This window comes from Phalacrocorax aristotelis, chromosome 3 (genome assembly GCF_949628215.1).
Source record: "Phalacrocorax aristotelis chromosome 3, bGulAri2.1, whole genome shotgun sequence".
Classification (NCBI taxonomy): Eukaryota; Metazoa; Chordata; class Aves; order Suliformes; family Phalacrocoracidae; genus Phalacrocorax; species Phalacrocorax aristotelis.
In genome coordinates this window covers 45,933,647-45,960,970 of record NC_134278.1, presented here as the reverse complement: position 1 = coordinate 45,960,970, position 27,324 = coordinate 45,933,647, and the positions used below count along the sequence as shown (strand labels likewise).

General features: G+C 43.1%; 1 protein-coding gene across 4 annotated transcripts; it reads left to right on the top strand.

The window, feature by feature from the left end:
- The first annotated feature begins 7,668 nt into the window (after positions 1-7,668).
- CCNC (cyclin C) lies at positions 7,669-25,956 on the top strand. 4 transcript variants are annotated; one of them, XM_075087343.1, is made up of 12 exons: positions 7,669-7,816; positions 8,508-8,614; positions 12,280-12,364; positions 12,609-12,678; positions 14,202-14,253; positions 17,116-17,171; positions 18,447-18,482; positions 20,271-20,362; positions 21,090-21,157; positions 21,441-21,520; positions 23,458-23,576; positions 24,247-25,956. In XM_075087343.1, the coding sequence occupies exons 1-12, from the start codon at positions 7,785-7,787 to the stop codon at positions 24,299-24,301; spliced, it is 852 nt and encodes a 283-aa protein (XP_074943444.1). In that variant the 5' UTR covers positions 7,669-7,784; the 3' UTR covers positions 24,302-25,956. The 4 variants fall into 4 exon arrangements, with proteins under 4 accessions (XP_074943444.1, XP_074943443.1, XP_074943447.1 ...); XM_075087342.1 differs by having other exon boundaries at positions 7,674-7,816; positions 24,244-25,956; XM_075087344.1 differs by lacking the exon at positions 7,669-7,816 and adding an exon at positions 8,362-8,420.
- Positions 25,957-27,324: the final 1,368 nt, after the last annotated feature.

The following is a 27,324-nucleotide window of genomic DNA, read 5'->3' as shown; positions in this document are numbered from 1 at the left end:
GTGGGGGTGGTGGTGGTGGGGGTGGTGGTGGTTGGAACCGGGGTGGGGGGGTGGGGGGGCGGAGAGAAGATCGCATTTTCTCAAACTCCCTTTGGGAGCCCGCAAAACCGGGTGGAAAAGATGCACCTACGCGTGTGCGTGTGTACGCACATATATGGAACCTGGCCGGGGGAAAATAGGCACGGAAATATACAACGCGGCACTGATATATTTTTCTCTCCTCGGTTATATAGTTTTCCCTCACTTCTACACTTTCAGACCGCTCCCCCCCCCCCCCCCCCCCTTGAGCTTCTGGATTGGAGAGAAACCGTTTGCTACTAGATAGAGCGAGGCAACGAAGCCTCCCCTCGGAAAAGCGTCTCTCAAGCGTGAGCCGGCGAAGACGCAACTAATTAACTCGCTTCTCTGGTTTCCGCTCATTTCTCTCCGGTAATGTCTGGGGTTTGTCAGGGAAAAGGGGGTGGGGTGGTGGGGTGCTTTCTCCTCGGGCCAGGCTCCGCCGTGCGCCCCGGGGAGCCGCAGCCCCCCTTCCACCCTCCGGGTTGCTTCAAGGTTACCCGATACCTTCGGGAAGTCGTGCAAAAAACCCGGCTCCCGAGGGTCCACAGGACTGAGTCAAGCAAGAAAATAAGTGTTCCTAATTTTATCCGAGTTAATAAAAGCGACACAACAGGTTTGCAAACGCGGGCGGCTCGGGCTGAAGGCGGAGGAGCTGCTCTCGGCTGGGGAAACGCAGGTTTTTGAGTGAAAAACTGGAGGAATATAAAGAAAGGAAGGAGAGGTCCTGAGGAGGTGGCGACAGCCCCTGTGCAAGCTTGGGGTAGCATCGGAGCATCCCCGGTGTCCTGCGGGGCCGCCGCGGGCCGTTCCCATTTTGCGGCAGCATCCTTTCCTCCGGAGGGGGGCCAAGAGCTTAGCGCAAACACCTACACCTTCGGGGCAGACTCGCTTTCTCCAGAAGGTGTTTAGGGCGCGGAGTGGTCCCCCGAGGCACCCAGGGGTGCGGGGGCAGGTAGGGAGGGCTCGTACCCTGGGCTGGGCGGCAGCCTTGGGCAGCCTCCTGAGTTCTCAGGACGCCTTTCGTCGCCCACAATGGCCTAACGCTTGTTTAAGTGAACGTTTGCGAAGAGGTAAGAGAGAGGTAAACTCTCTCTGGGAGGTGCAGGTTACCTCAGACCTTCAGTCCTCTCCTCCAGTCCCCGCCGGGGTCCCCAGCGGAGCCACCCTCCCTTTGCAGCACCAACACGGGGAAGGGGGAAGCCGTGACTGTGCCTAGCGCTGGGATCTGGGCGGGGGGAGAAGGGGGTCAATCCGTAAAACAGTCTTTCGGGGGGGGCTGCATTTCACCCTGGGAACTTGGTCTTTCCAGGAAGGAAAGTCCTCCCCTGATGTGACACACGCCCCGTGTGAGTGGCGGGCGACGCGGTGTCTGGGCTGCAGGTTGATCTCCTGGCTCCTAAGGCTTGAAGGACAGTTTAAACCCCGTCTCAGCCTGGACCAGGTGTGCTGCTAAGGATCCGACCCCACACGCGGGGTTTCGGACACTCCCCGCACGGAAGCCCTGAGCCGTCGGGGCGGAAGATACATTTCCAGCTGACCAGAGCAAAAAAAAAAAACATCAAACCAACATAACACTGATTTGATACTCCATCCTGCATATGCTCCTGCTGTGTATGTTTTACTGAGAGGAGGTGGGGTTAAATGCCAGAGCGTGTGTGACCCAGAAAGCAAACCCCTTTGAAATAACAGGCTAGTCTGTGGGAACGCTGGCGATTTTTAAAAATTATTTTAAGCGCAGGTTGGTAGGAGGGGGCTGAGAGCATCTTTCTGAACCAGCTACCCTCGCCAAGGAGTTCTCACAAGAGAGCTGATGGTTTTAACAATGCCTCCGCCTCTTCTCGTTTATCCTCGTGTTGTAAACTGAACCGTCATTATTCTGAAGCCTTTCCCTCATCTAATGAAATTATCGTGGATGTCTTTTACGTGAAATATTAAATGGTTGACTTTGCAAGAGTCTTCTTTTGTGTGTGTGCATTGGGAGGGGCGGTGAGCGTGCTTCAAATAAAAAATTCTCCAATGTAAATCCTTTCCCCCTGAAATTGTCAGTCAAGAACAACAGGATCTTTATGTTCGGATATGTGCTGCTGAGCAGCTGGATTTTTATTTCATATGTATGAACATTATTTGTGGATAAACATTATCTTTGGATACTTCCTACTGGTTTGACATGGGGTCACATCCAGAGTCACCACTCATCCAACCCACCCCCCTCATTGCAGAATATAGCCTAGAAGACCACCATTATTGGGAAAAATATCAGACAACTGTCACATTACCCAACTGAGTGAAATCATAACAAAGGCTTCCATTAGAAGTGACATAACATAAGCTGGAAGGGGTTTTCAATTCCACTTACACTTCTTTTCGCCGTTCCTTCCTTGAAATGTCTCACATTCTCGGCATGTTTTGTAGAAGCTTGATTAAAGTCAGGAAATCTGGTTTTGTACCACTCATTCATTTCCAGAGGGGATATTAAACAGAAGAGGGAAAACAGGAATGTTTATTGTCAGATCTGAGAGATGATACATACTGTTTTCAGTTATTAGATGAATATGTAAACATGTAAAAAACCTGAGAGTATTAGTAGAGACTATTTTTTGTGTGCAACTAAGGGAAAGGACTAAAGGAAATACTGTATTTGGGATTGTGGAGGAGGATCCATGAACAAAAAACTGAATGTGCGTAATCCTTCCATCATTTTAAATGCAATTTATAATGTCAGTTGGAAGAAGCATTTATTTTGTTAAAAAAATAAAAGAATCTATCCAACTATCCTGTGTATATTTAGATCTAGCGATGAACTACGAAGTGTATTCAATATGTCTGTGATGGGTTTTATTAGGGGGGCAGAGGGGGAAGAGATCAGCGAGAGCTGACAGATAATTTCATCTCACAAACACGACAAAGTATAATTTTACCTGCAGGTTCTTGGCTGTGATTTTTTCATCCTATATCTGGATGTCCCTCAGAGCAGCATCCAGGTCCGAGGCTGAGCAGGAGATATCGGCACACACAGCAGCACCGCACATCTGTTTCATAAAATCTTCGTTTGCCTGTTTTGACAGAAATACACAGAGAGGACGTGGTAAATAAAGTGATCCTCCGCACAGCTCCAGGAAAAGAAGGGCTGCAAAGCAACGTCAAGGGGAGAAAGCTCTGCCCTGTCTGCCCCCCGCCATGCCCCTGCCCAGGAGAGCACCTCCCAGCTGGGCCTCCAGGGAGATGGAGCCGCAGTGGCACCCACATCCTCCAAGAAACACAGGAAAGCGCACACAGCCATCAATCCCCCCTATGCCATGTTACGTGGCCCCACAGCTCCACAGCAGCCACGGGACTCCTGGCCTGGCAACGGGCATCCTCAGCATGCCCCAATCCCTTGCCCCTTTGTGCAGGGGATGCTGCAGAGCTGGGATGGACCCCCTGAAGCACTGGGAGCCCCCGGGGTGCCACACAGCATGGCAGGATGTCTCTTTGTTGGGGAACAGGAGGGTTTACTCCTCCACAGCTCTGGTACTGGTGTGGTCTGCTGCTGTGCTGTGAAATGGAGTCATGCAACATGAGGCCTGCCCTGCTGAGAAGATGACAGCCTGGGAGCGGGGCCGGCCAGACCCTGCGGTGCCAGGTGCTCCCATTCCAGCAGTGTGAGACAGCCCCTGCTGTGCCAGGTACAGGGCAAGCAGAGCTGTCCCCCATGCCTAGTGTGCAGTGGAGCAATGGTATTTATCATAGCTATCAGTCCCCTGCCCAGTCCCTACTATTTCCTGCCACAGTGCAGCATGCAGAAACACAAATTGCCAACATGAGGTAACGAAACGCAGGTACCAAAGCAGAGCAAGAAAATGGCAAGGGGGCAGGTAGAGAAGTATGGTGAGACAAAGAGATGCCTGCTTGATGTGACAAGCAGCAGCATGAATTCTGCTGCTATTTTGGTTGCTCTAGTATGTTCAGTGAGGCAATGACAGGCTTCTCTGTTGTACAGCAGCTTCTCTCTCTGCTGGCTCCTGGGTGTCGTGCTAAGCTGGGTGTGATGCTGTTGTGGGTGGCTGTGATCCAAAAGCATGTGCTGGCGATCTGCTTCCCCTCTTTGTGGCACTGAAATAGTGAAATAAGGATTTTTGCCTCTGAGTTCTCACATGCTCAGCAAGTTCTGCAAGGTCTGGATGGCTTTTTGGAGAAAGGTGTCAGGTCAGAGAGCCTGCACAGAAATCCTACAGGACTCATCCTGTGGCCTCCATCATGCCTCCTCACACTGAGAAGGGAGAAGTAAAGGAAACACAGCCAGGGTATGCAATTTTTTTCTTCCTTACCTTACCCCTCACCCTCACATTCTTACTTATAAACAGGGTCTCAAGCCCAGACTCCCTCTGACACGTCAAGAAATGCGTCTCCTTCCACCAGAAAAGCCATTTAGAAACACTGCTGTCTCCATCTTATCCTATGCATCTTCCCTCTCCTCTTCATAGCTCCTCATGCATCGCTGGCATCTTAGCTACACCATCAGCAACAGATCACTGCAGAGTCCTGCGGGACTGGGTCTGAAATGCCTTTCATGGGTACTTGGTCAGTCTAAGGACAACCATTGGGTGCTTCTCGCTGCTCCTGCCACCCAGAAATTCTTGGTTTATTGCTTCCAGTCCCCAGGCCCTGCCAGTTTCAAGGCAAAGCCCAAACTAAGCACCCCTTGTATGCTGCAGCGACAGGGAGGGACATTCACAGACCATCTCTGTCATGACAACATCAAGACATCATTCAGGTTCCTCTACACAAACACGTGTATGTATATGTACATGTACATGTACATGTACATGTATATGTATATGTATATGTATATGTATATGTATACAGACCTGCATACCTCTAGGCTCATCTTTGCCTAACACAATGCCAAATATGTTCATATAAATATGAATATATGAATATCCCAAGAGATACCTAGAACTACATTAATTATATTTGCAATGATTTGCTCATTTAATATGTAGAAAGTTCCTGTGTTAAGTTTTGCTGAATGGAACCGACCCTTGCTTATGGGTGATGGTGGTGGTGGCTGCCTTGCAGGATATTTACTTCTGGCTTGGCAGACAGCCTCTCAGTTCAGGCTAATGGAGCTGAGGGAGATGTTTTAAGTGGTGGACAGGGATGGAGAGAGTTTGCCCACTGTGAGGAGAACCCCTAAGAGGCAAGCAGGCTGCTTTTCACATGCCATGCTCTGTGTGGATGGACAAGGTATACTTAAATTTCAGAACAAATAGGTTTTGCCAGACCATGAAAAAATAGTCCTCGTGTGCTCATAGGTCTTGCCAGCCATTAGCACCAAGCACAACCTTGCCAGCAGGATAAACCAGGAGTTACTTCACCTCGCCAAGGATCTTCCCTGTGCGAGTGCTTCTTGCTGCCACCATGATTGCTGACAGAAAATCTGCTGACTTTTGTGGGTGCAGAGTTGCGTCTGAGACCCAGCCTGAGTTCATGGTGGAATGGGGAGGCCATGAGGGATGCAGCTTTCACATAGCTGCTGCCAGCTGCTCTCTGTATTTCTGTCTGTCTTGTGTCCAGGCAGCCTTTCCCCTTCGACCCACATTCAGGCCTGAAAACTGGGATTGTAGGAGGGACACATAGATACACTTATCTGGGTGTAAGACCACACATGTATGCCTCTGGGTGGGGAAGGAAATAAACCGCTGGCCTAGGTTCTGCCACATCAGGGCCCTCATTAGAGGTAACCTCTGATTAGGTTCATGCATTGGAATGAATAAAATCAACCTGTTGATTTTGCAGTAGAAGGTGTGGAAATGGGCAACACTCCCGCGACTGACTTACTCAATCCACTGATTTTACATAAGGACAGGGGAGAGGAAGAGATGGACATAACTTCTGGCACCAGTGAACATGGGCAGAGCTTGCCTTCAAGACCCCAAGAATTTAACCTTACATTCTTGGTTAATTAGCACATTAGGAAACCATCCTGGGAAGGTGAGGCAATAAAGTGCAATCCCTAATGATTTAGATAGCAGCTTTAATGCAAACATGCTTGGGTGAAATATTAAATCTCACGAAAGGGTGGGTATCAAGAGGGTGGGACCGGCCTCTTTTCAGTGGTCCCCAATGCCAGGACAAGGGGCAATGGGCACAAGTTGGAACACAGGAAGTTCCACCTGAATATGAGGAAAACCTTTCCTGTGAGGGTGACAGAGCTCTGGAACAGGCTGCCCAGAGAGGTTGTGGAGTCTCCCTCCCTGGCGATGTTCAAAACCCGCCTGGATGTGTTCCTGTGCCCCCTGCTCAAGCAGGGGCATTGGACAAGATGATCTTCAGAGGTCCCTTCCAACCCCTACCATTCTGTGATTCTGTGAAACAAAGAGGCCCCTTTTACTGCATCCATGCCGGTACACCATATACCAGGTCCATGTGCCAGGGCCCCGAGGGCACCCACAGCCCAGGCTGTCCCTGCCCACCCCCAACACTCCCTTCACCCTGCCCATGGCCCAGGACCCCATGTTAGCCCCCCAGGGCCGCCAGGCACTACTACATGCTGCCAAACAGCATTAATGAGCACCCTCCTCAAATACAGAGCGGGGTTTTAGCCAGTGTGTGATGGGAATGTGGGATACTTGGCCTGTAACGGTGTCAGGCATGGCGCTGGGTTCTTTCTTGGTGGCTGTGCACTCCCAGCCCCGCCAAACACCAGGCAGGCTTGCTCACCTGGGAGGCGATGGCTAGTATTCAGCTAGGCTCCTTCAGATTTTTTTATACCTCTCCTTTTTTACCGATCTTGCTGCAAAACTCAGGTGTTTTTCCCCTGGTGACAGTGCTGCTTGAAGAAATGAAGGCACCATCCCTCCCTCCCCGCTCACCCTGACAGGACCGCTGCACCATCCCCACAGCAGTGTGGGTACAGAAGCCATGGCTCCTGCCTCAACGCACCCTTCCCAGCAGCATATGGATGAACCCATCTCAGATCCCACTCAGAAGTTGAGAGCTGTGAGCATTTCATATGCCACAACAGGAAAGGGCATGAAAATAAAGCCGCAAAGGGTATAGGCCCAGGTTCTTCCTCTTAAACTTAAAATTACCTCCAGAGGCTCTCTCCAATGAGAAAAATTCCAGCATGGAGCAAGATGAGCCCTGAAACCTTGGGAATGGGTATGGTAATGGGAAATTCAGGTGAGGTGGTGACAGTGCAAGGCAAGTAAGTGGTATTACTGGGGCTACTAGTCTGTGCTCCCAACGGGGACCTCACTGGGAGCAGACTGGTACCGAATTTAGGCAGAAGTGGTTTTACTCTGAAAGAGGGCAAGTTTAGATCAGACATAAGGAAGGAAGTTTTCGCGGTGGGGGCGGTGAGACACTGGGGCAGGTTTCCCAGAGAAGCTGTGGATGCCCCACCACTGGAAGCGTTCAAGGCCAGGCTGCACGGGGCTTTGAGCAACCCGGTGGAGCGGAAGGTGGCCGTGCCAGGGCGCCGCAGCAGTGCCGCCCCACCGGACCGATGGCGGCTGCCGCCAGCCGGGCCGCGGCGGTGCCCGGCGGAACCCGCGCGCGGGGGAACGGTTCCCAGTGCCGCGTGTTGCCGGCCGGCGGCGGCGGCAACGGGCGCGGGGCGGCGGCGGCGGCCGCCTCCTTCCTGCTGCCGGCGCGGGGGCGGAGGCGCTGGCGCGGCGGGGCCGGGGCATCGCGGGCCCGGGCGCCTCCCCTCCCTCCCCTCCTCCTCTCCTCTCCTCCCCATGGCCGGGAACTTCTGGCAGAGCTCGCACTAGTGGGTGCCGGTGCCGCGGCCGCGGGGGGGGGGCGGGGCGGGCGGCGGGCCCGGGCGCCGCCGCAGCGCTTTGTCCATTCATTGCTGGGGCGGCGGGCACGGCTGTGCCGGGAGGCCCGGCGGGGCCGGGGGGAGCGCGGCGGCCCTGCGCTGCGTCGCCCGGCGGTGGGGCCTGCTCACCGCGGGGCGCTGGCGGGAACCGTCCCATCTCTCGCTGCCGTGCCGGGCGGCCTCGCTTTGCCCCGGCGACCGAAGTGTTGGGGCTCTCCGGGAGGGGCGGCGGTGGCCGCGGTGCCGCCGTCCCGGGCGGCCGTAGCCCCCGGGGTGGCTCCGTGTAACCCCGGCGGTGGGGCGGCCTCGGGTGCGCGGTAGGAAGGCACCTCCTGCGGGGGCCTGCGGGCTTACGCGGGTGGCCGTGGCCTAGGACGGGCAGCGAGAGCCCTCCTGGTAACAGGCGGTGCCTAAATGCTCCGCAGCAGCTTTAGTGTGCTGTAGGTAAAGGCTGATCTTAGTCCCTGCTCGTTCGTGGGTTTCTTCCAGATGTCTAACTTTGCAAACCCTGGCCAACGTTTGCTTGAGAAGATCGTACGCGGTTTGGTTAAAGGTCGCTAGCCCTAGCCTGTAGTCTGTACAGAAGTCACTCAATACAACGCTGGCAAAGAGTTGCTGAAATAATTTTCCCTCCCTTTAGTTTACAATGGATTTTGGATAAACAAGATCTGTTGAAGGAACGCCAGAAAGACTTGAAATTTCTGACTGAAGAAGAATATTGGAAACTACAGATATTTTTTACTAATGGTAAAACTGTTCTATTTTTATTTCTGCCACAAAATCTGTACAGTATCTGTTGCGTCTAAATGCACATTTCAATTGTTTAGAGTATGTGATGTTTTCATTGTGAGGTTACCTACACCTATTTTAACAAAGAACTGGAATATTGATAACATTGTTAGTTGTAGTGACACAATTTTAGAACTTACAGGCAAATGAGCTGCGTATACAATCTTTTAACCTGTGATGGGATAAAACATAGTACACTTTCTTGTGTTCAAGAAGTTTGCTCCGAAAACAGAAGAGGAGGAGAAGCAAGCAGAAGCTGCTAAGCTTGCTAACAAAAGGCTCGTTGGCAAGCATTAGTATTTAGGCTGGGCTTTTGGTGGGCTCTTAGGCCGTGGTAAGTATTTTGGCTGATCTGTGCAGTCCTATAAAACAGCAAATCTTGAAACTGGTTATTTGTGTTCAGTTACGTTCTTTGAAACGTAAGTGCTGCACCACAGCCTGTGTCTTGCCTTGTGACTGATTCCCCAGCACCGTGTGGCTCTCAAATTGACTACAAGTTTCTGAGAGCTTTTGGCAGGCAGCCTGTTCTCCCAGAGTATTTGGGGCTTGTCTGTGAAGTTACCTAAGACTTACTTGATCCTGCAAAGCATTTAACCGTGAGTGGTGGCACTGGCGCATATCAAATTACGCAGTCACTTAAAGTCTTTTCTGTGCAGTTCAGTATTTAAAAAAAAATCTTCCTAAGTAAAGGATATTACTAAGTAGTAATTTGTTTGCAGATAGATTTTTAAGTATTTTTCACAGCAGTCCTTTAAAGTACAGAATGCTTATTTTTTCAGCTCTCTGGCCAGACTTGAGACAGAGAAGTTAAGTGACTTTCCCAAGGCCGCTGGCAGATCTTGTGTTACTGCTGGAATGATCTCTGTGAAAGATACTTATCCCAGCTTCTCTCTTAGCTTAGCTATTTTTATAATGATTGCGTGTGCTGCAAATCTGATTGCTGTGGATACATCTGTGCTATCGCTTATATGGCAGCAGGAAATCAAGCTAGCAATGATGTATGTATCCAATTGATTACTGAAATTCCTTGAGGTTAAAACAAAGTGTCATAGCTGCATAATGCAAAAAGAGAAAACAGGGTGCTTATATTTCTAAAACTATGTTTCTATGCTCATTTTCACTAGTAGTAATTTGAATTATGAAATATGCTTTTTTTAAATGTTTCACCTCAGCATTTTTCTTGAGTAAAGAAAGATTTACAAAGTAGACAAGGTGGCTTCAATTTGTGGTTCTCAGGCTCCTTTTCCTTGGGATTCCTTGACTCCCCTGAAGGTACAGTGTGTGTCTGTCAGCATCTGTCTTGTGCGCTATGAGCACAGCTTACCCTGGAGGAAAGAGCAGTGCTGGGCTTTCACCCCTTCTGTGTCAAAGAGAGGCACCTTCATGGGGAGGACAGTCGGGGGCTGCTCTGTACTGGTGGATGCTCAGGCAGAACTTGCCGTGTTCAAACCGTGATGTGTGTTGTATGATCGCCTGCCTCTGAACAGGGACCCAGCTTTGGGTTTTTAGAGCCTTCCCCTCTTTGCACCTCCTGCGTTACGTGGGTAGGGATATGAGTCTTGGCCATGGCTTGTCAGATTCATCATGTGTCTGCCTGGGAGGTGGTTGTTCCCTAAAGCAACCAAAAAATTGCCTGGAGAGAGGCAGTTTCCTGCTGCCTCCTAATTGGAAAACAAGTGCAGTAGATCACCGATTGTATGGCCCAGTGCAGCTACTCAGAATGTTAATACCATAGAGAAGGAAAACTGTCATCTTCTAAAATAGTTCAAAAAAGGAAATTGATGTTGATTTCTCTCTTTGGATCACCAAGTTGTGATAGAGGTTTTTTTGATCGAAAAAACATTAACTGATTTCCCTTTCTGGTTCAGGGCAGGAGCTGTAATGTTTGTTTTACAGGCTACTCAAGATATTCAGATTTAAAACAATTTTTGTTTAAAAAAAAAACCCACTGAAACGGCTTACTTTATAAACATAAGGGAACAAATAATCTGTTTCTTTTAAAATATTTAAAAAATTAATTACTAGTATTGGACTTTTTCCCAGCATATACAAGCCTCCATTTCATTAAGCCTCTCTAGGCTCTTGTCCATTTTTTTTCCATAAACCACACTTGATTTTACTCTGACAGCAGATGGCCTAACCGTCCCTGGAAATCCCATGGGAGTGAGAAACATATTTGGAGAATTCTGTTTAGCTGAATATTTGAATTTTTCTGATGCCCTAGTAGTAGGACAGCTTTGTAGCCCCGTGGTCAAATCAAAGGGAAAAATCTTTTCAAACCTCCCAAGATATGCTGATAAATATTTTAATATTTGTACAGACACGCGTACTGGACATAACCTCCTTTCTGGCAGTATTGCTTGTCCTACTGTCACTGGCAAGCTCCTCTCAATTTGGCAGTCTTCTCTTTAGGAAAAGAGTAATATGACATGGATAGGGACTTAATGTTGTTTTGGGTAATCATGCTGACAAATTAGTTACCTTTTTTTGCGGGGGGAAGTTGCCAATCATCAGTGCTGTTAAGGGTGTTTTCCTCTGTTCCTCCTATGTTCAGCCCTTTTCTAGCCAAGAGTGTCCTTGGCGTTTGCATGTTTTAAAATACTGTGATGCTCATTAAAAGTGAGAGTAGGGTTTACCCTGACTATTCTCAAGGGATAGTGGGGAATTCCACCTGGACTTGTGTGCTTAACTGGAGACTAAGATTTTAGTGATGACTGATAACAGAATTGTTTGCTTTTCCCATCAGTGGTCGCCATCTTGATCTTGCTGTACATATTTTAAATATATAATTCAGTGTATGTTAAATTATTGTTTTGGACATTTCTGGTGAGGGAGGGAAAAAAGAAGAGGGAGTCTTACTACAGCTGAGCCTTGCTCAGGATAATGACTGTGAAGAAGTATGGGAAAAATAACAAGTAACAACCTTATGTTTGACTGTGTCATTCTCTATATCCAACCCCTGCTCTTAATCCCAGCTTGATGCATCTAATTTGCTTTGGCACCTTTCCTTTGCCTGGGAGGCCAAACAAGAGCTACCTGCACAGATGCCACCAGGGTTGTTTCCTGGCCAACTGGCAGAGGACCACTGTGATGGAGCAGCTGACTGCATCCTCTGGTCTCCCACCCCCTCTCCCTAGACTAAATATGTCATTTTTTTAACACCTGCTGCCTCTGCCAAATTTAATGACCATGTTTGTGTTGGCAGCTTTAGTTATTTGAAAAAAAACCCATCCATTTTGCATGGCATGGAAAAGCCATAGACTTAAAATATAAGTGTTTCAGTTTGTTTTGCTCTAAAATGGAATACCCAAGCTTTACCCTTCTGAGGTTCATGTTATGATCTTCTTAAAGGTTATGCTCACTTTGTACACAATGAAGTCAAGCTACCTTTCCCTTTTTGAAGGTGTTCACAAGCTTCAGGATGCAATGCTGCTTCTTCACCTGCAGGTCTGTAGGTTTACAGCACACGTCGTCTCACCAGACCAATGTATCTGAACTGAGGGAGAAGACTGTGCTGCTGCTCCTTAGAATCTCCAGCACTAGTCATGTTTTGAGATCCTTTGCTGTTTGGTGTCAAATTGTTGTAAAAACTCAACTCAAGCTTTTGTTCATCTTTTTTTAAGTTATCCAGGCTTTAGGTGAACATCTTAAATTAAGACAACAAGTTATTGCCACTGCTACAGTCTACTTCAAGAGATTCTATGCCAGGTAGGACTGTTTACTATGATGGTACAAGAATAAAACATTTGCTAGGCACATTTTGGTAGCCCTTTTAAAATGCAGTTCTGTATTTAAAAACAGTGCCACTTTTGTTTTCTGGATAGTGTAAAGCTTTTATGCGAATAAAGTTAACTTAAGCTTTGCTTTTTCAAAAGGAAGTGTGGTGCTCTTAATAGATTAATCGTTCTACGTGTATGAAACAACATATTGTAATTTTGTTATAACATTTCAGATATTCCCTAAAAAGTATAGATCCAGTATTAATGGCTCCTACGTGTGTGTTTTTGGCATCCAAAGTAGAGGTATGAAGTATTACAATTTTTTAATGTAAAATTATGTGATGTATGAGAGGGAGAAAAAGCTTAGGACTTAAATTTTTTGTCATTCTTCATGCTTTGGGGGTTGAAACCTTCTCTTTTTGTAAGGATTCTATAGCAATTTAAGAAAAGGAGATGGAGAAGGCCTTCAAACGTATCATTTAGTATTTGATCTTTTACAGTTTTCTCTGGATTACTAATCCTGAAGGGTCTCTGAAAATTTAGATGGAGTATCTTAAATGGCTTGTTCGCTGTGATACAGTGTTTACATGTCTACATACACTACATCTTAAATTGCGCAATGTCTCCTTTCTGGTGGTGTTTTTTTTTCCTTATTTCTGTTTACTCAAACTTTAAAACATAATTTGAAATTTTTTCCTAATTACCCTTTTCCCTTTCATATAGTGAGGGATCCTCAGAGTTTACCACGCTTTCATTACTTGAATGAAAAGTATGTTGTAGCTCACATGCTGTCTTTGAGAAATTATCATAAGGAACTGACCCATTAAGGGCAGAGGTGGGAAGGCTCCACACCTCCACCGTTAGAAGTCCATGCTGAATGTGGCCAAGAGTTAGCATCAGCTGGGCACTGCTCTCAGTCCTCTGTAACGCAAGTTTTCCAGCTGTTTGTTTTCCATTACACAGACACTTCTTAATCAAATTGGCCAATTTGTGATATGTCAGTACTAATGAATTTTACAGGAGGAACTCAAATACCTAGTGGATGGTAGGAGCAGTCATACTAAACCAGGGCCTACATGTGATACTGTTGTCTGTACAAATACTGTGGTACCTCCCAGTGTTTGGAAGAAAAGAAGGAAAGGAGAAAGACGCAGAGTACTGGAGAGAGTATTATTTTATCAACCTGTTAATTAAGCTTTTAAGAAAGTTCAGGCATAGAGTGTGTATATATATACAGACATACCATATATTTTAGAACAAATACTAGAAGTCTGTGCAGCCTTCCCTATGCTAAAGCTTCTGCAACTCTAGAGGGCATCTATAGCAGTAATGATTCAGCGATACACTTCTCTGAAAGAGCACTGTATACTGAAAATTTTCGGCTTGCTGACTGTCTCAGGAGAGGAGCTAAGGCTTCATGGAAGCATAATTAAAAAAGGTAGTTAATGACAGGTTTCTAAAGGCAGTTTTCTCTCCAAGCAGGTTAAGGAAAAAGAACATACCTTCTTGAAGCCCTCTTGTCTATTTTGTGTAGAGTGTTAGCCAGCTGAGCTTTTGTGGCTTTAGTACCTTTCATAAATATTTACTATTCCTCACAACTCGAACAGCAAAGTAACTAATCAGTGAGGAAAACTCTTTACCTAAGAGTTTACCCTGTTCACCTTAAGAAAAACACAAAAAGGAGGAAAGAAAAAGGGGTGGGGGGGGTGGGGGGGAAACCTGCATAAAGAAGCCCAGTTTAGTAAGAAGCTATTATTTTAATTTGATAACTGCGAGTATGTGGTGTTTCAGGTGGTTCAACCTCATTTACCATTCTTTTTCTTCAGGAATTTGGTGTTGTTTCAAATACAAGGTTGATTTCTGCTGCTACTTCTGTATGTAAGTATCAGTGATTTTCATTATACTGTAGTTGGGTATCTCTACAGGGAGATCAGACATTTTCTTTATGGGTTTTTGTTGTCTGCTCGTTTTTAAAAGGTACCTTTTGTCAAGTTGGGGTGGGGCTTGCATGTTGAGTGCTAGGAACCAGTTAAAGCCATTTAGAATAAATAACTTCTGTTTCTAAATATGGAAACAAAAGGGTCTTTAGTATTAGTTTTGTTTGATTCTGGTTGGAACTTACATCAAGCATAAATAAAACCAAAGTAATAGAATTAAACTACTGAGGTTTATAAATATTCTCGAGTAGTAAATTGACTTCTGAGCTACTCAAAGGTAGAATTGGAAACTTAGGGCTTTGTCTGATTTATAAAAGGTATGGGTCCATAGAAGTACCCATTTTCAGAATTTTTGGTAGGCTGTATACCTTCTAACTTTTTAATCCTTTTTCCCCCCCATCATAAAATTAGTCTTTGCACATGATATTTATTTCTAAAAAAGACATTTTATGACCTACATATTGTTCACAAAAAATGTAATAAAATCACACTGTAATTACTTAATTCTCTGTCTTTCCCACTTGCCTTATATTTCCCAGTTCTTGTAACTTGCATCCCATCCTTCAAGGTCTTAGTGATGGTTTCCTTAGCTGAATGCTATAATTTGACCCAGAAGGTCCAGCTGCTCTCAGTAGGCAATTCCTGGCTGTGCCCTTCAAAATGTAGGTCAGTGCTTTCAAAATGCCTCTTAGCTGTTTCGGGGACAGGTGACCGGCTGCATCTGTAGTCTCCACATGCAGTAAGTGTATCAGTCCATGGGGCTGGCTGTATGACAGTTCCACCACCAGGAACTGAAACACGTCTTCAGTGCCAACGTGACCAAGACCAGTATTTACAGATCAACAGAACAGGACAGGCTGGGTTTAGCAATAAGAGTTGCTATTTTTACATCAATAGCCTCTCAAAGCACAGATATGTGGCAGATTTGATGCATCAGTGAGAAAGTTAGATGGATTTTGGTAAATATGCAGTAGCTGATTTTACTTGGACTTCTAGTCCTGAGCTGTGCTGTTTCTGAAAATCCCAAGTCTCAGAATCCCGCAGAAGATTTCCCCCACAGTTCTTTCTTCAGACCTAGAAGCCCTGCTTGCCCCGATAAGTACTCTGCAATAAGTAGGGACAAATAGCACCAGGCTTTCTCCTAGGGTTTATGTCTTTTATTCTACCTGCTCTTCTATTACCAGAGTTGCTTCAGTAGCACACAGCAATTTTTTTGGAGGTCTTCATACAAAAGGCAAAAAAAGATGAGGGAAGGCAAGTAAAAGAAAGCTAACAAAAGGGGTGACTACTGTAATAGTGGTCAGTTGAAAAGGTTTGTTTGCTTTTAGTTAAGTAGAAATCTGAAGTTAGTGACACATGCTTCCTTTGTAAAGAAGATAATTTCAGGTTGGTTTCCGGCAACCTCTTCAAACGCTTTTCTCTCTGTTTCCACAGCTCACTAAAAGGACTACTCCATATGGTTGTGTCTGTAGCTTGCTTTGTGGGAAAAATGTTTTGTTTCCTTATCTTCCCCCTCAACATACTTTTTTTTTTTTTACTATGTGTCTCTTCAGTTTGCATGCTTCTTGAGAGACCTGTTTTATTAATTCTTTTCTTTCTTGAAATAGGTAAAACTTCCAAACAATAGCTTCATCTTACTTTCCTACAGCAAATTTTCTAGCAAAGTCCACCATGGGTCTAAATGTTGAAGTCTTTAGTCCAGAGGACTGACACTATCTTTTCATCAAAGTGAATGGCATACTGATTTTCTGGAAGTAGTATCAATTCATAATATACTGTCTGTCATTAATGTAAGAAATATTGTCCGCTTCCAGGATGTTAAATGTTACTTGTCTTCTTTGGAGGACAGGGACACTGAAAATAGGTTTTTTAAATGTTTCACTTGTACAAATCTCAAATCCACATCCTCAAGTGTACTTAAGTTTTTCTTTGCTCAGCATTCTAATATGAGATCACTCTGCTTTTGCAACTTAACGTAATTCTTAACAGTGCACTATTTGTACCTGTTTTCCTTGTAAAATGTGTGAGGATAACTAGGGATCATCATAAGCCAGGGATCATCATAAGCTGGAAAACTGAGGATACACTTGAACATTGTCTTGGAGGCAAGTGTCTTGAATCATATCACATGCCTAAGCAGATGTTCAGGTGTCTCTCTCAAGGAGGGAAGCACCCTTGGAATGTCTGATAATCCAGTGGCTAGGACATTGATCTGCAGTGTGGAGCATTGACTTCTTGCTTTGAATTTGAGCCTGTTTCTTCATATCCAAAATCTTTACATTGTGGACTTAAGATCTCTTGGCTGAGCTCCCTCACCCTGCCCTCGGTCTTGCTTTTCTAAGACTTCATTAGATGATTTAAAATCTTGCATGTTGAAGGATCAAGCCTATGTAAAAAATCCCATGTGAAGATTCCATTTGGATTTAGTGTTGGAACTGAGGTCCTGAAGAGATCACTAGCTTTGGAGTGACATCGGTGGGTAGATAGCTCTATGAATGATAACTTGTGGAAAGTTAGGTGCCCATAAGCTAGTTGGTGGTTAACCAGAAGATCTAATAGTGCCCAAAGCAGCAGACAAGTGTCTGGCTGAGTACCTGTGCAAATCTGGGTTTCAAGTGTCTTTCTGTTTCCCTTTCAGGATCTTAAATATTATAACTGAACCTTTTTCTTTCAAATACAAACCTTTTGTACTGCAAGTGGTTGTGCTGCCAAATGGATTTGAAGGGCTGAATATAGATGAATTAATAGAAGGGGAAAGAAGTAATTACATCACTTCTAACATACTGATTTCTCTTTACTGTAGTGAAAACTAGGTTTTCGTATGCCTTTCCAAAGGAGTTTCCTTATAGGATGAACCATGTAAGTATGCCATTCAAAATACAACTTGATCAAATAAGTTAAAAGATGAATAATTATTAGCAGGAAATCCTGTCTTTTCTAAGAAATTATTTTCATACTCATATGTCAGGTTGCTCGTAATTAGTTTTGGCTAGATTATTGGGAAAGTTACCTTTAAAAGTAATAAATCTTATATTACCTCCTTTCCTTAAATTGTTGACAGGATTGCTATAAAGAGAAGTGATGTGACTGGGTGACTGAACTAGTAATTTTTGTACAGCATGATGATAAGAGATTTAGCTTTTTTTGAATGTTCTTGTTTACAAATACGTTGCTCCAGGGAAGGTAAATAGCCCTTGCACCTGGGATGCTTCCAAGCTTGCGCATAGGAGCAGTTGGCTTACAGAAAGCAGTTTTATTTTTGCCTGTAAAAATGTAATGGCTTTTGGAAAAGAATTTTCATTTATTATTTAAAATATAGATTTACCAGTGGTTTTTGAGTCATTCTCAGTCACAGTGCTGAGAAATTTTGTACTTTTTCTTGAAACCAATTTTGACCTGTAGCGTAGTATTTTGAAAGTCAAACTGTTGCAAGTATTTTTAGATTGACTGTGACAAATACTACTTTTTGTTAGTTTGATTTTCACCCAGTCTGGAAAGCCAAATGATATATCGGAACATAAGATACTGAAGACCTTGCAATAAAACTGGACTTCTGTTTTACAGATAAAGGCAAATGGAAATATATTTTGGAGTATTGCTTTGCTATAGCCAGAGCAGTCCAGTCTTATCCTTGAAATCCCTATCTCTATGATAGCTGATGATGAGAGCTGATGTAATTGCTACAGTTGGACAGAATATTTCATATGAAATTAAATTTGAAGATACTTTAAAAGGCCATTTGGCATGTTAGTGGCCTGATGAAGAGGCTCTAATTCTACAAAAGGACTTCTCTGTTGCTGTTAAGTGTTTATACACTGGGAAAAATTTGCTGCTGCCAGGTATTGAAACAAATCAGACAAGTACTGCCAATGAAGTAGTCTTTCGTAGTAAACTTGATCCAAAATGTTTAAATGCATTGTTATTATGACTGGAGTTAAGTTATAATGGTGGTAAGGCAATGGCTAATAATAGTTGGATTTGTTTGGTTTTGTAGTTTCAGATGAAAGGCATTTAGGACTGTTGGAAACATGTGTTGAGAATTCCAGTGCATTCATGATGTTAAACTGCATGCCAGTTAATTCTTTCTGCTGTCTGAAACATGGTGCCTTTAACTGTGATTTTACTTCTTTGCAGATACTAGAATGTGAATTCTATCTCTTAGAATTAATGGTAGGTGGGGTTTTTTGGTGGTTTGCCTTTTTTTGTTTGTTTTACTGTTGCCTCAGTGTACTTTTTACTGATGAATATTTTGTGCTATGAAGTATGCATTATGCTGTCTTTCCCACCCCCCACCCCCCCCACCGATTTTAGTATGATGTCCATGCAGGTCTAACATTTACATTTTCAGCAGAATGCTGTAATTACCATGCTGTCATCTAGGCTGAGGGCACTCTCACCTCCTTGCGTTGAAGCTAGACTTCTCAACAGAAAGAGGGCAGATTGCAGGAGCAGTGGGGACAGGAAGAGTGCGCATGGCTGTGCAACCTAGTGGTTAAAGCACTGTTGGGAAGCATAAAGCATAAGTTCTGTTTCCAGACTGCTTCTCTTTTTAAAAAGAAAGGTAACTGTATGTAAGTCCTGATGCAGAGACTAGGCTGTCAGTGTCCTTATTTCCCCAGATGAATGGCCGGTCAAGAGCATGGAGATTTGTATTCTTTCTATGCCCTCCTCTTCGTGCCTGAAAGAATCTGGAGCTATACATATATGCTTCAGGAGAAGGTGTGGGTAGTATCCCACTTCAGCCTAGTCTATAACCTGATAATTAAAGTAATATTCTAGGAAGTGAGGTGGGTTTTAATCCTGTGAGGGAGGAACTGAGTTCAGGGCCTCCCATTTTCTGAGGTGGTGCTGTAACTATTAGGCTGTTGGATGAAAGGAGCACAACGCGACAGTTTCTTCCAGGCACTTTCAAAGAAAAGAGCTGTACCTGCTTTGTCTGGGGGTTGCTGTCCCATTGTTGTGTTTTCTAGGGCAGCTGAAAGGATGCAGCCCAGGCTTCTTAGGAGGCTTAGGTAAAGTGGTGCCTGGTTTCTGTAAAGTGGTGCCTAATTTGTGCATATTGGTTGGTCTTGGATGGGTTAGGCACAGAGCTTGTTCTACTAGAGTAGTTCTGCTCAAGTGCAGAGAAAAGGAGAAACCAGGGAGGAGCCTAGGGAGTTAAGGCAGCAACTGAGAAAGGATATGTTTTGGGAGCGGGACACGGAGGAGGTCAGATCAAAGTTTTTGTTTGTGCCTACAGTTGTTTCAACCCCATTTTAGATATCTTATTTAGATTTATTCCTTGATGCCTCTGCTGTACATGGCAGTAACTCTTGAATTTTGTATACTGGAATTGTATTGCAAGTAACTGCATTTACAAGAAGTTACGTTTTGGGGATTAACTTATTTTTCCAATACGCTATGCAATATATAGTATGTGTAATAACTGTGTCTCACTGCGGTGTTCCGCACAAGTAACTTGATGCGGCTTTTCCCTATAGTACCCATACAGTTGGCTGCTTTCAGCAAGAGGGTTGTTCCTTGTTTACACCAACCTGAGCCTGAAAAGAGGGGATTTGAGAGCAGTGGATTTTTTTTCTTTTCTTTCTTTCTTTCTTTTCCAAACCAGTGTGAATTATTTTGGCATGTTTTCCATGTATGGTATTTAGTGACAGAATGTTTTCTGGCAGTGTTCTGTATTTCCAAGTGGGAATTACGGGTTTGTAAGCAAATGAGGTTTCAGTGTGCTGCAGATGTGGCTTTCTCTGTCTCTTGGGGGAAGGACATTGACAGACTGGCAACCATGCTATGTAATGGTATTCTAGAGAGAGCACTGCCCTCATTAGAGCAGGGTTAGGTGTCAGAATGCTAGTTTTAAAAAAAATCAGTAATTGACTTGTAAACCCAATGTTTTTAATATGAACTGGCAACACATTCTGCATTGTTACTTAACTCTTATCCCGTTGACATTTTTCCTAGGACTGCTGTTTGATAGTATATCATCCTTATAGACCTTTGCTCCAATATGTGCAAGATATGGGCCAAGAAGACATGCTGCTACCTCTCGCATGGTAATGAAGACAATGAGTAACAACAGTGCCTCCTTTCAGCAAGAAAACAAGTGTTTAACAGTTATGCTTCAAAGGTGGTTAAGCAAAAGCAGGCTTAGCCACATTTGAATACAAAGGGTGTCCTAGTTAACCTGTGTGGGTATAACATCCCTGACTTAGCTTGTTCTGTCATTAACTCTGTAATGATTTTACTTTGCAGTGGTCTAAGTTTTATTTTAGACTAGCTCTAATAGCACAGTGTTTTATGCTACTGAATGGTGACTATGAGTAGAGGTAATCTTTTTCTGTCAACATTGGCCTTGTGTTGTATTTTGTCACAGGAGGTAGGAGCAGTATATAGGTGTTTTTAGCTGTGTTAGCAGAACTCTTATTCTTGAACTGGTTCTTAAATACAGAAAGACAGTAAAATTACTACTTTTATGCGTGCCCTTACTTACTTGTGAAACAGGGGTAGTTATTTTATGGTATATGTCAACATCCTGTGCAGAAAGACATTTATGGTATTATAATAGTGCTTCCACATAAACTTATGCTGTGACTAGAAGGAAAAAAATGAAAGGCTTTGAGATGTTTACAAGGGAAGAGTTCTTTTCCCTTGCTGTTTTGCCCCGCAGCCTCACTGCTTCTACCATGTGGGAAGCTGACGAAGTATAAACTGACAGCAGTTTTTGAAGTCATATAGTCTAAAGGTGAATAGAACGATACTTACAAGTTCTTTTTTGCACAGGAGGATAGTGAATGACACATATAGAACTGATCTTTGTCTGCTGTACCCTCCTTTCATGATAGCTCTAGGTAAGCAACACAAGTAATGTCTCTTGTCATGTTTAAATGGATGTATTCTGTGCACTGTCCCATCAAAAGGCACTCCTTAGAGTGCCCTCATAAGGTGCTTCAGTTTGCATTTTGTACAGTACTGACAGTGAAGCCTTGCAACTTAAAAAGTCTTGAAGAAAAATCAGATACTAATCCTGAGTTTTCTCTATTGAACTGTATAGTGGTTATAAAAAAATAGATTGTTTCTATCTGTATGAATGGTGGATCTCTGTTCAATATCCATGTCACCTGATCTTTGCAGCTTGCCTACACGTGGCCTGTGTTGTCCAGCAGAAGGATGCAAGGCAATGGTTTGCTGAGCTATCTGTTGACATGGAAAAGGTACTCTGTTTTTAATTTCCTCCGTCTGTTACCGACTGACCAGAAATGGTAGTTATGGTTATAAACCTACTCTCTTACGTGTCTGTGGTACTGGTTTGTACTTCATTCAGTAATCATATGTTAGGCGCTGTTGAAATTAGGTAGATCTCTTGGGAAGGGAAACAATTTCAGGTCATTTTATTATCACTCTGCTCTGAAAGTCAAGACAGAACCATTGCATAAAGTGTTGCTGGTGTTGCCATTTTTCAGATGGAAATATAAAACCAGTATCTGTTGTATTTTTTGCCAGAAAAAGAATTCCCAGTGTTTTCCATCATTCAAGATTGCCAGCATGAGTTTGACTTTTAAATTCCAGTGCATGGGATTTTTCTGATTTGCCTTTCAGCGTCGTGCCTACATACTGTTCTCATTTTCTCCCTATGAATGTACGTAGTAAAGCAGAGTCTAAAACATTCTTGACACTTTCAGGATGACCAGGACCATGACCAGTCACTGTTAAACATGGGGATGCCAAGATCATTCAGTTGAGTTCCCTGCTATTGCAAATTCTGTGTCAAATAATCCTCTTCATACGCTTATCAGGTTCCAAGCTGCAGTTGTTATCACACCAATAATGTTCTTCACCTTCACCTTCTTCACCTTCCTTTTACTTTTTTAACCTTCTTTAACCTTTGTTTAGCTCCAGCAAGCAAGCCAAATCAGTACTTACACTCCTTATCACACTGTTCCACTGCACATATTTTTCAGTCTATCTTTTTAGAAACTGAGTGTCTGGAATTAAATAGCATATTGTGGATGAGATGAGACATTGCTCGCTGTGCCCTTGGTATTGCCCTTTTTCCCACATTGTATTTGTATTCCAGGATTCATGTTTAAGCGCAGTGTGAATGCTGTGCAGCATTGAGCTCTGTGAATTGTGCTATCATGAATGTAAAAGCAGGGTGGTAGTAAATTGGCAGCAGAGGAGAGCCAACCTATATTTGACAGATAACGTTACTGAATGCTACTGAGCATGTTTGAATGTTTGTGTCTTGGTTCTCATGCCAGTGATAAAATTTAAGCTTGATTTTTTTACATTAACACCATGGAGCTCTTAGCCAACTATGCCTTTTGTTTCAAGGATCTGTATCGTTCTAGCACTTAATCAAAGGTCATGTGTTAAAAAGAAGAAAGAAATCTACTTTATTAATTTAGAGGATGATGAAACAAATTATGAAGCAAGCATTATCCACCTTTTATATAGAATATTGCACTAGAAATTTAATAGGAAATTAAGGTAGCTGTGGTACAGCAGATAGAAAATTTCCAAACTGGTAGAGAATGCTTATGCTTCAAGATGTGGAACATGAAAGTTCTACAATTCTTATTATATGTATATAAGAATACAATAAAAATATACAAGAATATAGTGAGAATAAGAAGTATTTAGTCACTCCTTGGCTCTTTATTTTTTGGAAGGAAAGAATTCAGACCAATGTTTTGTAGTTTTGGGCTTTTTTTGATCCTACACTGTGCCTCTGAAGTGCATAGAACATTGATAATGATCAGTTGCTGTATTGGTTATCCATGGTCATCTAGCTGCAATCGTGCTGCTGGGTGTCCGTATTTTCCCAGTAGCATAGTTATAAGCTGTGGCAGTAGTTGCAAATAAATTAATAAAAAGCTATTTAGCTTGCAGGGGAGTGGTATATACAGTTGAATGGGAGGGAAAGTATTCTGTTCAAGCTTCCATTCACAATTAAATAAAAAACCCTAATTATAGAAATGGTTGATGGCCAGACCTGATTAAATGTGAGACAGCTCTGTTTATAGTATGAAAACTGTGCTGCTTAATTTCAGTTTGGGGCATGTTTAATTAATTACACACTCAAACTGACTGTGACAAAGATAAAATCACTATTGTGTCTGACCTTAGGATCTCTTTTCTTTCTAATCAGATTTTAGAAATAATCAGGGTTATTCTGAAGCTGTATGAGCAGTGGAAGAACTTTGATGAGAGGAAAGAGATGGCTACTATTCTTAGTAAAATGCCTAAACCAAAACCACCTCCAAACAGGTACTGTACTTCCTTAATTCACCTTTCATATGGAAAAACTGGACTACTGTCTTAAGAATGAGTAAATGTTTAATTTGAGGTATAGCCGATGTTTTTACGGTGCAGATCTTTCTATTACAAACAGCCAGTCTGACTGTTAAGGAGCTAGTGAGAAGCAGAACATTCGTTGTTTTATGGAGAGCGTTAATGTGATTCGAACAGGATCAGTACAGCTTAGTAAATGTAAGGAACCGCAGTGGGAGGCTCTGTGGCTGGGCCACATTCGTTGGAACTGGGCCTGCTTGATGTTGTATTTGATTACCGTGAATAAATATCACTGTTCGGAATCTGGACAGGCAAATTCCTGTGCCCGTGCTTATGTAATGTGAACTTCGAGACGTTGACTTCAGAAGTAGATTCAGCAGGCAGCTGCATGGGATATATTGAAATAATTATTCAAATAAATACACTGACGTTATTTATGCATGCCGAGAATAACCTTTGCATTTTCTGTGAAAATGAGCAGAATATCTTAACCTGTTTGTGCATATGTTGAAGTGTTTTCCTTCAAAAGGTTTTTACTGCTTTCAGAATACTCTATTTTTTTAATTAAAAAAGACAGTGTAATATGATGCTTCTTTTTGAAGACATGTGATTTTTTTTTTTTTTTTTTTTTTTCTCTTCCAAGCAGTGAAGGAGAACAGGGTCCAAATGGTAGCCAGAACTCTAGTTATAGCCAATCTTAAGACATTCCAAAGAATTTCTTTATGGACCACTTTGACTCAAGACATCCTCGGATCTTTCCTGTGTTCATGAAGTGGACAGAAGGTTTTAGTAACATCTTTGACAAAGAACTCTAAGAATAAATAGCTTGTTTGTGTCAAGCATTTTGAAAGCTTTTTCTCTAAAACTGCATCATTTTCTCTGACGCTGGAGCAAATGTACTAAGATTTTTCACTGTAAGGAATCAAAGGTTAAACCAAGCCTCAAAAGATTAACACTATCCACTTGAAACAAATTGTTGTTGGTTTTGTTTGCTTTGAGAAAATTGTAACTTGCCATTGAAGTGAACTATTTTTAAAGCGACGGTAACCTGAAGCCTTAGCGTAACTGTATTAATGGCTTGTGTTGTCTTCATTTTGTGACTGAAGGAAGATAGTGCACTGTATGTTAAATCTGTTCATTACCTTGAGTTTTGTTCATTTTTAAAAAAATAAATACAGATTTTGTAACAAGTAACATGGCAGTCCTTCAGAAACAAAGCCTAGAAGAGCCTGCAAAGAATATTGTTACAGTTTTTAATGAAAGCTGCAGGAAAGAAATTAAGTTCCTTTATTGGATTAGAAAAAAGCAGTTTTACTCAGTAGATGTACTTGGATGTTTTTGCCATGAAGCGTAGTAGCCCAGCTTACCAGAGGAGTGCAATATGTATAGTGATTCTGCAGTTTTCTTAAACATTTCAAGTGTTAGGAAGTAAAAAAGCGCAACTTTTTTCAAGTAAACTTACTGTTTAGTACAATCGGAGTATTTCACAATCAAGTAAAAATTGGATATGATCACTATTTTTATGGTGGTTTTTTTTTTTTTGTACAAAAGATACACTGTTATTCTGCCTTCACTGTTGGTGTGAATTTGTGTGGTTCGTTAAGGAGTTTATTTAAGAGGATCAAGCTTTCAGTGAGCTTCATACTGGCTAATTTTAATTGTGATGTTAGGAGCAACTCTTTAGAATAACTGAAAAGGGATTCCTTGGTTAACTATGTGCTGGAGAAAATGAGATTCCTTCAAACAGAAGGCCATATCCTGTGTTCCTTACTCAGGCAGATATCCCACTGAAGTCAGGAATTGGCCTAAATCAAATTTATTGATTTTTAGATAACTCTGTACAGCTTCATTTTGAAAGATAATGCTGACTTGCCCGAGCATAAAAATGGAATAATAAAATAAAGTGCTTTTTTTTTCTGAAGCAACACATTACACTGGTCAGAAATATTGGAGAGAAATTCTTGGAAACCCTCGCACTGTGATGCGTCTTGGTTCAAAAAAAAAACCAGCCCATGAAAACATCCCCCATTTTTACAAGTGCCCATCTTTGTAATCGGCTGGTCATTCAGTGAAATATAATTGAAGTGTGTTTGTATGTAGCCTATTAGGCTACTCGCATTTATTTCTGTTCACATTATTTTTGGAAAACATTAGGTAAACAAGACCAAACCACTTTGGCAAGATAGAAAATATATACATTTTGGTCTATGCTACTTTTGTTGTCATTTGATCCATACCTTTTATAGGCACTTGATTGATGAAGTGGGATTTGGCTATTTGCCTTTGTTTCCTGAAGTCTAAAATGTGCTATTTGTAACGTGGACTTGGGGAATAGAAATAAATCAATGCAACTTGACCACTGTGTGGAGTTTTTAACAAGGAGCTGTTCTTTAGGGTAAACATCAGTCTTCTTACATATACCACAAAATCTGCTAAGAAAGCTTAGTGTTTTGAAATTAGGGATTTCACACTATTAATGAAGAATTCTGGCTGGAGTGATTAAAAGTTTTCTTGATGCTCAAGAGCCTTTGCAGACTTCACTTGACACCTAAATTACCTATGTGACCTAAACCTCAGAGCTAAAGTATCAGGCACTTCTGTTTACCATCAAGAAGTATCTTAAGTCATTTCTCTACTGAGGAGGTGAGGATAGTTTTACCAGCTCTGATTCCAGTGTGAACAGTGAAAGGCAATAAAGTGCAGTCAAAGGAACTGGATTCAGTGACGACGGATACAAAAAGATGTAAATTGGAACAACAGGAAACAGAACATAATGTGAATTTAACAGCTTTGCTACCAACCAGACAGGAAAAAACACCTTTACTGTGCTTCATTTCGAAGGAGAAAAATGCATAAAAATGAGGCATCTCATTAAAAGGGAGGTAGCTGTAAGTCCTTACAGATGATGTGGTTACAGGTGACAGCGGAGTGTCAAAGCGAACGCAGGCCATCTATGCCAAAAAGGCCTAAGGAAGAATCTAAAAGGGAAGCAAACTGAACTGGATCAGACAAGCTAGTGAACTCAAAAAGCATCATTTGAAAAGCAAGTTACATCCATGTAAGGAAGATACAGAGGAACACAGAGAAAGTATCACTAACTTTGACAAGCTACAAATAGTTTGAGAAACACCTTGCGAAAAATCTATCAAGACTAATAAAACCTAATGAAAATAAAAAAAGAGGTATGCAGTACTTTGCCTATTAAAAAAGAAAACCACATCTCTTCAGCTCAGAAAAGATAGCAGAGGTCTAAAAGAATCGTGAGTGGTGTGAAGACCAATGAGGTGACAACTGTTCATCACTGTCAGAAGCAGCAGGAGCATCCAATGAAAACAATACGTGGCCAGTTGAGAAGCAGCAAAGGGAAAGGCTTCCTCTCACAATGCATTGTTAAACCCAACGCAGCCTGCTGTGACTGCTGGGAGTTTGTGTTGAAAATTTACAAATACCCAAATCTATCAAGACATGCTGTCGTGGTTTAGCGGCAGCTCAGCCCCACACAGTCGCTCGCTCACTCCCCCACCGGTAGATGGGGGAGAGAATCAGAAGGGTAACGCTCGTGGGTTGGGATAAGAACAGTTTAATAATGAAAATTAAAAGAAACAACAGTAGAAATGCAATGTAAAGGAGAACAACGAGAGGCGCAAAGCCCCGGGGGAGGGGGAAAGGAAGGGAGGGGAGAGGGGGAACGAACCGCCGGAACAAACCGCACGCGCCGCAGCCG

What these genes read in the sequence shown, in the direction of transcription:
- CCNC (XM_075087342.1), top strand. Translation starts at nt 7,785, where the DNA reads ATGGCCGGGAACTTCTGGCAGAGCTCGCACTA. An exon ending in TTCAAGAGATTCTATGCCAG is followed by an intron (nt 12,365 to 12,608) that starts GTAGGACTGTTT and finishes ATAACATTTCAG; the next exon opens with ATATTCCCTAAAAAGTATAG. An exon ending in TCCTTTCATGATAGCTCTAG is followed by an intron (nt 21,158 to 21,440) that starts GTAAGCAACACA and finishes TGATCTTTGCAG; the next exon opens with CTTGCCTACACGTGGCCTGT.